General features: G+C 38.1%; 2 protein-coding genes across 2 annotated transcripts; one reads left to right on the forward strand and one right to left on the reverse strand.

The window, feature by feature from the left end:
• The first annotated feature begins 4129 nt into the window (after positions 1-4129).
• LOC104888476 (receptor protein kinase CLAVATA1) lies at positions 4130-7999 on the forward strand. Its single transcript, XM_010673465.4, has 2 exons — positions 4130-6875; positions 7394-7999. Exons 1-2 carry the CDS (start codon positions 4274-4276, stop codon positions 7747-7749), a joined length of 2958 nt encoding a protein of 985 aa, XP_010671767.2. The 5' UTR covers positions 4130-4273; the 3' UTR covers positions 7750-7999.
• Positions 8000-11340: 3341 nt separating this feature from the next.
• On the reverse strand, positions 11341-13539 carry LOC104888478 (FT-interacting protein 3). The gene has a single exon (XM_010673467.3). The coding sequence runs from the start codon at positions 13537-13539 to the stop codon at positions 11341-11343; it is 2199 nt and encodes a 732-aa protein (XP_010671769.2).
• Between the last annotated feature and the right edge of the window lie 217 nt (positions 13540-13756).

Here is a 13756-nt window from a genome sequence, read left to right on the forward strand (position 1 = left end):
TTACCCCTAACCCTAACCCTAACCCAGCCCAACACCCCCACCCGCACCCCAGCCCTACCCCTTCCCCCTCCACCACCGCATCCCCCTCCCCTCCACCACCGCATCCCCCTCCCTTCCACTGCCGGCCTCCCCCCTCCCCGGTAGCATCCCTCCTTCTCCCTCCCCTCCCCTCCCCTCCCCCTTCTTCGTTCACCATTACATCAACTGCTCGCAGGGAGGTCGTTTTTCGCGCAGGGTGGGGGATTTTCGCGGGGGGTGGGTTAGATTTACGCACAGGGTGGTCTATTTTTCGCGCAAGGTTGTCGGATTTTCGTGCAAGGTGGGGGATTTTCGCGGGGGGTTGGTTGGTTTTTCGCGTAGGGTGGTCGGATTTTCGCACAGGGGGCAGGGAGTCGACAGCGAACGAAGAAGGGGTGGGGGATTCCGGCGGAGAACGAAGAGGGGGGGGGGGATTCCGGCGGACGACGAAAAGGGGGTGGGGGATTCGGCGGACGACGAAGAGGGGGTGGGGGATTCCGGCGGACGACGAAGAGGGGGTGGGGACTCCGGCGGAGAACGAAGAGGGGGTGGGGGATTCCGGCGGACAGCGAAGAGGGGGTGGGGGACTCCGGCGAAGAACGAAGAGGGGTGGGGGATTCCGGCGGTGAACGAAGAGGGGGTGGGGGGGCCGACGGTGAACGAAGAGGGGGTAGGGGCGGTGAACGAACTGGCGGTGGGGGAGGGGGAGGGGTAGGGGCTGGGGTGGGGTGGAGGGGTGGTGGGCTGGGTGGGTTAGGGTCTGGGGTAAAGGTAAGGGTTAAGATTAGGGTAAGGGGAAGGGTTAGATTAGGGTTAGAATTAGGTTAGAATTAGAGATTAGGGGTTAATGATGGCAATATTGTAAATAATACTAACGGTGAGATAACGACAGTTACGAAAAGGGTATTTGGTGAACGTTTTTGAAAACTTAGGGGTATATGGTGTATTTCTGGAACATTGAGGGTATATTGTGAATTTGTTGATTTGTCGGGGGTATTTGGTGAAATAACCGTATAAAATCGATTTTTAAATTTACCTCTAATATTATATTCAATAATTTGTAATTAGATTTAGGTTTTTTGTTAGACGAAGAACTAATATCATTGAGCCATTATATTTTGAGGCTCTGTACAGTTGATCATCTTTCACATGACATAAAAGGCTGCGTCAGTTCACCTTATTTTTGCTTATTTCAGATCTAATCAGATCAGATCAAATCAGAAAAAATAAGTTTAGATCAGATCATGCTTATATTTAAAAATCATTATTATTATTAAATATCTTTCATTACATTTTAGTAAAAATTATAATAATTGAATATTAATAAAGTATTCATTGAGACGAATCAAATAATCTCCCCTATGACTATATTTTTCTTATGTATTGAGAAAAATTTAAAAGACAAGATCTTGTTAGACAGATCAGATCATATCAGATCAGATCAGAGTAGAAAAAATAAATTTAAATCAAATAAGATAAGTTCTAATCAGAAAATTTCAGGTGAACATAGCCAAAGTCATTAACGGCCTCTAAAAGACACAAATACTTGATATTTCTATTCACCATTATTGAAGTGTAGAATTTACAGTTTGATGATGTCAAAAAAAAGAAAAGAAAAATCGAAGTGCAGGAATCAAATCTAAAGAAAATACGGATGAGTGTAATATGTGGATTAATAATGTTTACTAAAAGAAAGAAAGAGAGTTGTCATGATTATGCAACTGGGGTGAGTGGCAATCTAAAAGCATGGAGCAAGCAATAGCAACAGAGAAGCAAGTAGTAGTAGTAGTATGACTGTATGAGTATATGAGTCTGTATGAGAGAGCAACATCACTGATGACCTTGAGCCTTTGTCACTCAAAACTCCCCAGCCTTATCACGCCGTCAATTTTGCACTTGTCAAATCCTTCTGCCACTCTACTTCCTAATGCCGCAGAGTGCCTACACACTTCCCTCTGTCTCCGTCACTCCGTCATGCCTGCTCCTTACCTTTTCCGTTACTACTCATCTTCGTATTTTTATACATCCTCCGTGATTTTTTAGTTGCTACATTTAATTTAACCGTCAGATCAAAAAAACATGTGGAGACTGTTCAAAAGTTGATTAATAGAACATAAAGTAATTATCTTTTTGTGTGGTAAAAACAACAATAAGGATATAAAAGTAAATAATGTGGACATCACATAATAAAAGTAAGGTATGTAACAATTAAAAAAAGACGGATGAAATGTTGTTTTTATATTGTACCCCTAAGGTTTCATAAAATGGACCAGATATCCTCGTTGTTTCGGAAATGCATCAGATACCCTTGTGATTTGCATGAAATGCACCAAATTCCCTTACTGACTAACATTGTTAAGTTTCCGTTTGCTTTATTTACCATTTCGTCATTATTAAGCCCCTAAACATGAACCCTAATCATATACTCTAACCTTAAACCTTAACACATAATAAAAGTGATTGGGGTTGGTTGGTTGAAATCGACAGGGGTGGAAGGAATTCGATGGAAATCGACGAGTGTGGGGGGACGAGGGTGGGGGATGCTCCGAGGGGTGGGTTCAGGAAATCGATGGGGAGGGGGGCTGTGGGGGTAGGATAGGGGTGGTGGGATGCTGCGGGGGTGGGGGAGGGGGAGTTGGTGGTGGTGGCGGGGTTAGGGTTTGAAGTTAGGGGTTAGAGTTAGGGTAAGATAGAAGTTAGGATCTAGTTTGCTAATTAGGACTAATTATGATTTAATTAGGATTAGAGGGGTTGATAAATCCAAAAAGCTAATGGAAACTTAACACCGTTAGTGAGTAAGGATACTTGTTGCATTTTATGCAAATCACAAGAGCATTTGGTGCATTTCCGAAACAACGAGGACACCTGGTGCAATTCGTGAAACCTCAAGACTACCAGATGAAAAAATCGTTTTGTTTTCACCTTATTTGTTATACGAAATACAAACAATATTTTTACATACACAAACTATATATATTTTTATATATACAAACAATATTTGTTACACGAAAACTTGTGTTAGATACAACTAGAGATGGCAATATCCAGTGGATCACCCGACCATCTGCTCCACCCGGTTTATTAAGTGGGTGAAAACCCCGGTTTAAACAGATGATAGCCGGGTGATGGATAATCGGGTGATGGATGTGGGTCGGGTTCGGGTGATGGATGTGGGTCGGGTTCGGGTGATATTTTTTAATCCATCACCCGACCCATCATCCGTTTACCACCCGACCCGTCACCCGTTTAAAGTAAAAAATATATAATTTTTAAAATTTTTGACCTTTTCATTTTTACAGCTTTATTAATCTATAGCCCAAAAGTTACAAGATAATAATATAAGTATATAAATGTTAATAATGTGGATTAGGGTTAGTTTGGAGACGGTTTTACATAATAAGTAGAATTATATAAATGGATTAGTGGTTCTTGTTAGTAATTTTTCTTACTTCTCCTAATACTATTTGATTTCACCCGTTAATCACCCAATCCATCCGTTCAACCCGGTTACAAATGAATGGATGGATTCGGATGGAGATGGATGTGGGTGATGGATGGATCGGGTGGAGTGGGTGGATGCGGGTGACGCTCCACCCGCCCGAACCCGATCCATTTACATCTCTAGATACATCTAATCATTAGAGATTTATCAAATCTCATACAAATCTAGTACTTTATTATCACTTATACCACATTTGGTTTTAACTACTTTAGTATGTTGATGTTTGCATGATTGCTGCAAGTGCAACTCCAAAAGTCTTAACTACACTTTCCATTTTACTTAAAGTCTGAAATAGTTACTACAATTTTTCAATTCACATTCACTATATCCGAGTTCAATTTAATTCAGTTCAATTAAGCTCGACGAAATTCAATCCAAATCCTACTCCCCTCCCCAAAATCTAATTTGTGAAGAGTAGGGTCTTACTCTCATCAAATAAGACAAACCCCATCAAGTCCCTTGTTTACAAAATTCGTCAAAGTCAAAACCTCACAGAACCTCCCTCCTCAGTCCTCAGTCCTCAGTGAAGGGACCACCTTCTCATCCCTCTCCTGCATGCAACTCCAATTATCTCCTCTCTTTTCACTACTATTCACTTTCAATTTCTTTATTATGTAGTCCCAAATATTTGATTCTCAGACCCTTCCATTCTTATATAATCTCTCTCACTCATACGTCCTCTCATCTTTACACCACCACAGAATTTATCCCTACTTATCTCATCAATCTTACGCTACTCATTCTTCAGCAAAAATGGTTTCCTCAAAATCTACCATTCTCATAATCATCATCTATCTTCTTCTTCTTCTTAATCTTACGCAAATTATTGCAAATTCCGACAAACAAATCTTACTACAACTTAAAAACTCCATCTTACTTCCTACTAAAGGAAAACAACCCCTTCAAAACTGGCATACAAACAATGCACACTGCAACTTCACCGGCGTTTTATGCAACGACGCTTTTCGTGTTGTTTCGTTAAATCTCTCTTTCTTCCCACTTTTCGGCATACTTCCTCCACTTATTTCGTCGCTTGATAAACTCCAAATACTCAACCTTGCTTGCACTAATCTCACCGGAGAATTACCCACGCAAATTTCTTCTCTTACGTCGCTTAAATTCCTTAACCTTTCAACAAACAACTTCACCGGAATATTCCCAGGAATAATCTTCACTAATATGACTGATTTAGAGGTTATTGATGTCTATAATAACAACTTTAATGGACCACTTCCTCTTCAAGTGATCAAATTGAAGAAAATCAAGCATCTTTCTCTTGGTGGTAACTACTTTTCCGGCGATATTCCGGCGAGTTATTCCGATATGATAAGCTTAAAGTACCTCGGACTTAGTGGTAACTCACTTTCCGGCGAGATTCCGGCGAGTTTAGGTCGGTTAACTAACTTGTCGTTTTTGTACTTAGGTTACTTTAATACTTACACCGGCGGAATTCCGACGGAATTTGGTTCACTTCAGTCCATTGAAAGACTTGATATGGCGGAGTGTAATATTTCCGGTGAAATTCCGGCGAGTTTAGGTAAGTTGAAGAAGTTAAACTCGTTGTTTTTACAAAGGAATAATTTAACTGGAGAATTACCGCCGGAATTATCTGGAATGATTAGTTTGATGTCATTGGATTTGTCAAGTAATGGAATTACTGGTGAAATACCAGAAAGTTATTCTTCTTTGAAGAATCTTACGTTCTTTAATGTTTTTCATAATAGTTTGTTCGGTAAAATTCCTTCTGGTTTTGGAGATTTACCGAATTTAGAGAAGTTACAGGTGTGGAATAATAATTTTTCGTTTGCATTACCGGAGAATCTTGGTAGAAATGGTAGGTTTAAAGCATTGGATATAACTACTAATCATTTCACCGGAAAAATTCCGCCGGAACTTTGTAAAGGTGGAGTTTTAGAGATGTTAATTTTGACTGATAATGCGCTCTTTGGCGCTGTTCCTGGGGAGATTGGTGGTTGTCGTTCATTGCAACGGCTTCGTATCGGTAAAAATCAGCTTACCGGAAGTTTACCTCCGGAGATTTTTAATTTACCGGAGGTGAATTTGATTGAATTGAATGATAATTACTTTTCCGGCGAACTTCCGGCGGATATCTCCGGCGAGAAGCTCGGAACACTTGATGTTTCGAATAATCGGTTTGTTGGTAGAGTACCGGAATCGATAGGGAAGTTGAAAGGATTGCAGAAGTTGTTTTTGCAGAATAATAGGTTTTCCGGCGAGATTCCGGCGGAGTTGTTTGAGCTTAAGCAACTTGCTACGCTTAATGTGAGTTCCAATGATTTGTCTGGTGAGATTCCGGGGTCATTTGGACAGTGTTCTTCTCTGATTGCTGTTGATTTTAGTCAGAACAATCTTGCTGGTGAAATTCCGGCATCAGTGTCGAATCTTGAAGACCTTGCAATCTTTAATCTATCGGGGAATTCGCTTACCGGTGACATTCCGAATGTTCTTGGATCAATACGTAGCCTCACTGTTCTTGATCTTTCATACAACAACTTCTATGGTAGAATTCCATCTGGTGGGCAATTCTCTGTGTTTAAGGCGAGGGCGTTTGATGGGAACCCGAACCTCTGTTATCCACACCGTGTTCAGCCCTGCCCTGTGTATTACCCGCCTTCGAGGAAGATCCATCACACAGGGTGGTTTAGCTCATCTAAGTTGATTATTCTAATCATAGGACTAATCACATTAGTCCTATTATCAATTGTGACTCTGATATTTTACAGGAGGAAGCATCTAGTTGGTTTTAAAGAATGGAAAATTGAGCGCTTCCAACGACTTGACCTTAAGGCTGATGATGTGCTGGATTGTATCAAGGAAGAAAACATCATAGGAAAAGGCGGGGCTGGGGTTGTGTACCGTGGCTCAATGCTTGATGGTACAGATATTGCGATCAAGAAGCTCACCAGTCGGAGTAGTACTTCTGGAAAAAACGACCATGGGTTTGCAGCTGAGATATCAACGTTGGGGAAGATAAGACACCGGAACATAGTCCGGCTGTTGGGGTATGTGTCTAACAAGGAGACGAATTTGCTTGTGTATGAGTATATGCCTAATGGAAGCTTAGGGGAGAAGTTGCATGGGCCTAAAGGAGCACATTTGCACTGGGAGATGAGGTATAAGATTGCTGTGGAAGCGGCCAAGGGGTTGTGTTATTTGCACCATGATTGTAATCCTAAGATTTTCCATAGAGATGTGAAGTGTAATAACATACTGTTGGATTCTGATTATGAGGCTCATGTTGCTGATTTCGGGCTTGCCAAGTTTCTAAGGGATGCTGGGGGTGCTTCAGAGTGTATGTCATCTATTGCTGGCTCCTATGGCTACATTGCTCCTGGTATGATGTTTAATCTCTTTTCGCCATCTAATTAATTTATCGATTGTTGATTGGCTTTTATGTAGTATGGATAATTTAGTATGATCTTGTGCAAACAGTAGGGTTATGATTAGTTGATTATTATGGTAGATCGGTGGTCGGGAGTATTAGTAGAATGATTGTTAGACGTACTTCAAAGTTGAGAATTGGGATGTTGTAATATGTTGTTAAAAGCATGACAAGTGCAGGATCGTAAGCTATGTTATTTGGACTATTTGAAAGTGTAGTACTTGTTAGAACTTGAAAGTATCTCCTACGCTAGGTGTGTTTTGTTGTTAGCTGATATACTACATCCCTGTATGATAGATAGCTCTATTACAAGTGTACAACAAAACCCGTTAGGTCTGCATTTAGTTACACCCATTGATAGTGTTTCGCTCCTAAAGAAACTGCCTATCTTCACTGATGAACTACTTTACTTGTGCCTGATACTTGCTGTTGAACTAATTGGATTTCTTTGTACTTGTTGGTATCTTCAGAATATGCCTACACGCTAAAGGTAGACGAGAAAAGCGATGTTTACAGCTTTGGAGTGGTTCTGCTGGAGCTGATCACAGGGCGGAAGCCAGTTGGAGAGTTCGGAGATGGGGTAGACATAGTGAGATGGATAAGAAAGACAGAATCAGAGATCTCTCAGCCATCAGATGCAGCTACAGTATTGGCCATCCTCGACTCCAGGCTTAATGGGTACCAGCTCTCCAGCGTCATCAACATGTTCAAGATTGCGATGTTGTGTGTTGAAGACGAGAGCTCAAACAGGCCTACAATGAGGGAAGTGGTTCATGTGCTCACTAATCCTCTGCAACGTCTTGTCTCAACTCCCAGCCTGCTTTAACTATGATCAGTTCGACAAATTTTTGAGTATATAAAAGCAAATATATATATATATATACACTTCTATGATATTGAAGAGCTGTAATAAATTGTTTGTTTCCAGCAAACTGATTAGAGTTCTTGTGCTGGACAAAACCAGCAATCACCACCTGGTCTAATTCATCTGTCAAATGTGGATGTACTCTTGCTAGTTTCTTTTGTACTAAATCGTGTAACTTCTTTTCATCAAATGTAAGATATATACTTCGACATGCTTGTGGATTTACCAGATCCTAAATCGGTTGTCATGGAACTCAAACCATCTATGCGTCGCCACTGATAGTTGGCGAGTTGTCTCAAAAACAGAATTGTCGCAGCTTAGAAAGAGGCGATTGATGCCATGGTGGGTCTTTCGTGTGTATACCTTGAACGCACAAAAAACCAATTCAAGTTAATGCATTGCATCTTATCTTGCACCAAAGAAATGTATTATGACTTTGTTGTTTGAGTAAGTGGTAATGGTAAGTGAGTTTTTTTTTTCATAACGAAGAAACGTAGAAACTAGAATCGAAAACCGTTAAACCTATTACCATTAATTGTAATCTCGTGAGATTAGAGGAGACCACAATCAAGTTTTGGTAATAAAATAGTAAAAGATCTTATTTGTGATAATATTTGTAGAAAAACACGATTTTTAATTAATATATCACCTTATTACCGGATTTAAACCAGATAGTCAAACTTTGGGTCATTGACCCTTCCTCTTTGTCTGTTTGATTCCGGAAAAAAATCTAAACTTGCGTGAGTTTCACATGTAAAAAGGAAGGGGAAAAAACAAATGAGAATCAAACTTTTTAGGTATTTTGATTATAAGAGTCATATGATTTGTTTTGTTAAAAAGAGCAAAATATATGTAAAAAATTTCATAGAAATTGCAACAAACAAGGTCTTTTACGACAATTCTTCAATAAAGACATTACTGAAATAGTACTTGCATAAATATGAAGCAGGTCAACAAAGATCTTATCAGTTATGACGTTGATTTACAAAAGAACATTTGAAAGTAAATTTGAGCACAAATAAAAGGAAAACAATCTCAAGTGCATCAAATTAATATAAGAGATATAAATTGATCAATGTGAATAAAAGCTAAACATGCACGATGATATCGATGTGGATACATGCAACTACACAACATATTTTGAAATTTTGGTAGTCATGCAATAATGTGAATAATTACGTCTACAAATCCAAAATAACATATTTTAAAAAGAAAAATATTCGATATTATAATTTATGATACATCTAAAATAATTTTTTTAATGAATTATAAGCAAATCTTGTGAGATGAAAAGCGAAAAATATTTTGATTTTGATCAATTTTTTAGTTTGTTTTGACTATTCTTTTTGAGACCTTGTGCAATAAGTTACTTTAGACATCTTATTTGATGTCTCCATTGTTCTGAGCTGCGCAAGAAGATTAAAAAATTATGTACATATATATAAAACTAATGCCATAGTAGTGTTAACAAAAGGTTGGTATTCAGTAATTCTCCTATTTAGCCATTATTATGGTGCTTATACAAATATATCACCAAAAAGCAAAACGGGACCACAACCTATTTGTTTCATCACTCTAATTTATTGTGATTACAATTCTAGTTTCAGATATAAAGATAGTACTTGATAATATACTCACTTTCTTCCACATCTGTGGATGCATTTATTAACGCTACCCACCTATAATAAATAGATGATTATCAATATGTGAACTAAAAAGGACGTATTTTAATTTTCCCATGTGGGATCGTGATTCAAATTTGTACACAATATCCAAACTACAAGTTCACATCCCCACGTGGTATCAAGGATGTTTCTTTTTTTATATTTGATTTGACTACATTCATTTTCCTCAATTATTGGTTTTGCTACTTGCAAACGAGTCCATCCATTTTTTTTATTTAGCGGGGTCTATATTATTTCCCCCCCCCTATTTTCATACATCTTTCACTTCTACAACTAAAACCTTTCATTCAACTTCAAAGACAATTTGTCAAATTTCTTTAAATCAATCGTCAAAATATGTATTAAGGGTTTTGGATTAAATTTCGTTACAATACAAAGTTTTATTTTTTTTTTGTCAATTTTAGCCACTTAAGGTAGTATTTAAGTTTTAATTTCGAAAATCAGAGTTTGTACAAATCGAAGTTTTTATAATTGGAGTTTTTTTTGAAAAAATTGAAATTAGGACTTCCAATTCAAATCAAATTATATGCTTAAGCGGGTATATGTACTGCACAATTATATTATTTTCTAATAAAGAGGAGGAGGGTGACATTTGATTTAGAGAAGAAAATCAAATCAAACCTTTACTTTAGCTCAACAATCTTAGGCATAATTCAGTTTCACGTAGAAGCCCTGATTCCACAAAAATCACCAACACAAGTATGAGTCCATCACATGAGAAAGATTAAGCAAAGTTTCTTTTTGGGCCCAAGTCTCAAAAGAAGTATAAGGCAAGTGAATCATGACTTAGGCCCATGCCTCCATGTGATTTCCAAACTCTACTTTTCCCGCCTCTCTTTGCCTTCAGGCTTCAGTTTGTAGTTTCAACCTAACCAGATCAAGACCCACTATGATCAATGCTCTTTTGGATTTATTTTCAGTTCAGTTCAGTTCAATTAATTTCAGTTCAGTTCAGTTCAGTTCACTCAATTTCAGTATAGGTCAGTTAGTTTCATCTCACAATTTTTATTCAGTTCAGTTAATTTCAACTCAGTTCAACCCAATTCAGTCCAAAAAAACAAGACCTATATGTCCTCCAACTCAATCTTGTGTTGGACTTGTTAGGCTTGTAAACCTATCATAGTAACATTTAATCAATTTGATTATTAATGCATCTATTCTATACCGTACAGTGTACATGCATGTAGTGAATAGTGATGTTTCTTTCTTTGTTCATTTTGTGTAAATATACTTCTTCTTTTTTTCGAAAGCCACCATCAGTCGACATTGGCACCCATTAGTCTTGACATTTTTAAGAAGTTGTGTAAATGTACCTCCAAAAATATAATAAAATTTGTATTAGATTATCTTGGTATATATTTTTTTAATACATTTCAATAAATAATATTACAAAGCGTGACACAAAATCATATAAAAAGCTAAGTAAATTACATATCATGCAATTAGATAAGAAACATTCTATATTCCTTCAAAAGAAAATATAGAATGAATTTTTAAGAGGCTATATAACAAGAACAAAGGTAGCAACAATCATGGATGTTAAATTGTGTAAAACTCCTTGAGTTTGGAGTGTTGTGTATTGATCAATATATATGTTTGCAAAATCCGAGTCCTAACATAGTAAGGAAACAATACAAAGTAGTATATCCTAAGACAATGAGAAGATAGTGTCCTAATATTATTCTCTATCAATGAATAATTAGCAAAGTGAACATGAATTGCTCAAGCTAATTTAAAAAAGGTCATGGTTGGTACAAGATACAATACCACAACAGAAGCCAGTCATGGTGAACATGAATTAGCAAAGTGAACATGAATTAGCAAAGTGAACAAGTAGTTGATGATGTAAAAGATACAAGTAAAACTACTAAAGCATCATGTCTGTCATGGTTGGTAACCTTGCAAAGAAATTGACAGGGAATAAAGGGACCCTAAAGAGCTTTGGGTGCCTTACCAAATACAAGCCAGTCACAAACAACACCACTCTAAATGGTACAAGATACAATACCACAACAGAAATCAAACAAAATGCCATAAAAATTGCAGTAGCTCTTGGATCTCTCCACAAAACCAGATTCTGTAGTCTCTCCAAATTAGCTGCCAAGTCTGCACCTCCATTCTGAATTTTTGCAGCGATATTCCTGAGACGATCATACCTCATTTTCACTGTGTCAGATCGTCTGGAAGTGGGAAATGTGTCAAACTCTTCATCTAACTCGTCTGAATCTATATCGACAAGAGATGGATGAAGGTCCATTTCAGTATGTTGCTGGGTTCTACGTTGATAGTTCAGAATGGCAACTAAAGAAAGTGAAAGAAAGATGGCAGTTGGTAGTAACTTAGGAGAAAGCAGCAAAGTAATGAGAAGAACATGAATCCAAAGGGTAGCTAAGGGATTCTTCCAATTACATGTCTGATCATAAAGTTGAAGAACATTTAAAGATAAGGCATATTTTGCCTTCAACTTTCTCAAACTGTACATTTTACTCTCTACATCCAACATGTATTCCACAATTTCTCTCCTTAATCTTGGCTCTGATTGGTCGAACCACCTTGAGATTATATCTGTGATTGAGTACTGCAGGTAGAAAATCTGCTGTTCATCCTCTAATGGATCAAGGTAATGTTTTATTGGTAACAATGGCTGTGAATATAAAGACAACATAGTAAGCCAGGAAGAATAAGTGAGTCTTACAGCTAACTTAATTTCACCCATCTTCTTCAACCCTGAAGGAGATAAGTATAAGATTGGATAGTTGAGCTCAACCTTCTTCTGCTGGTTGGCACGAAGGGTAGAAAGTTGAATCCTTACTTTCCCAAATTTGGAATCCTTAAATCCCTGGTTATCCTGAATACAACTATCATCAAATAAACCAATAGTAACAATGGTACATGGATCAAATACCTGCCAACAATACTGCTCATTCCATTTGGGATTCAAGCTATCGAAAATAGTCTTTGTTCGAACCCATTTCTTACCATATTGAACTACACAGTAAGCATCAGCTCTTGCTTGACCATTTATCTTTTTCATTGGCAGGAGGCCATGAGCTTCTATGACATGCAATTCCATGGTTCCAATACACGGTGTCCTTTCAGGTGGCATATAATCACATGAGCAACAGTCGCCTTTGGGTCCAAGCAAGACATGGTACCCAGCTTCCACACAAATTGTCACATGAATCCTGCCTGCGAAAACAGTTTTCTTCTCAAAGTCATCCTCAGGAACAACCTGTTTAGAGAGATCATACCACCTACCACTTGTGTGCTCATCATTAGACATTCGGGGAATATATGGTAAAGGAATAACACACCTTCCACAAACTTGGTTGTTGCTTCCCTTTCCAAGTCTTTCTTCCACTGTCAAAACCAATGGTTCTTCAAACGGCTCACTGGCTACAAAGAGTAATTCTTCCTTCCATTGTGGATTTGAAGTACTTCCATCAGAAAAATGTTTGGTCCTTAAAGACTGATTTCCGAGCATGGCAAGTACATATAACTTAGGCTGCAATTGTACTAACAAGTCATGAGCTTCAATTACATTGACCCTAACATACCAAAAGTTAGGTAACAAATACTCACCTCCGACTGATTGATCACTACTACTACTAATACTACTACTACTAATGAGGTACTTTTCAGTACTATTACCAGCATCTGTAGGTGAGACAGACATTTGTGTAACATCATTAATCCAGATAGCCACCAGAAGTTCTGCAGTCACCTTATCACCTTTCCTATCTTGCAGCCTGTACCAATGTGGTGACAAGGGAGTAGCTGATGTTGAGATATATTCAAGGTTGAAGATAATTCTACCAAGGGAAACATCACGTCTTGCTTTTTTCCATACTCGACTTTTCACCTCAAATTCCACGGTAGGAGCTTGAATTTTATGTTTTGAATATGTAAAAGCTTGATTCCATTCAGGACTGGCTCTAGACTTGGTAGTCTCAATGTGATTTCCTAGTCTTAGTTCTACATAAGTGTCACATCCATTAGATACATATTCCTTGCCCAAGTCCCTAGCCCTGTAAACATGAATATTTAGAAGTCCACGTTCGTTCATATTTTTGCCACTGCTGCTTCCCTCTTTACTAGAAGCTGGTTTTGTGTCAACAGCTGATTAATGTAATGATAGCTTTTATTCAATTTAGCTACTGACCTACAAGTAAAATATGAGATTAGGCTTGTTAGGAACTTCACTTCATAAAACAAAAAGAACAAAACCCATTAAATACTCCATATATTGTTCTTCCTTCATTTTCATGGTCACCCATATATGT

The sequence above is a fragment of the Beta vulgaris genome, chromosome 3, assembly GCF_026745355.1.
Source record: "Beta vulgaris subsp. vulgaris cultivar EL10 chromosome 3, EL10.2, whole genome shotgun sequence".
NCBI classification, from domain to species: domain Eukaryota; kingdom Viridiplantae; phylum Streptophyta; class Magnoliopsida; order Caryophyllales; family Amaranthaceae; genus Beta; species Beta vulgaris.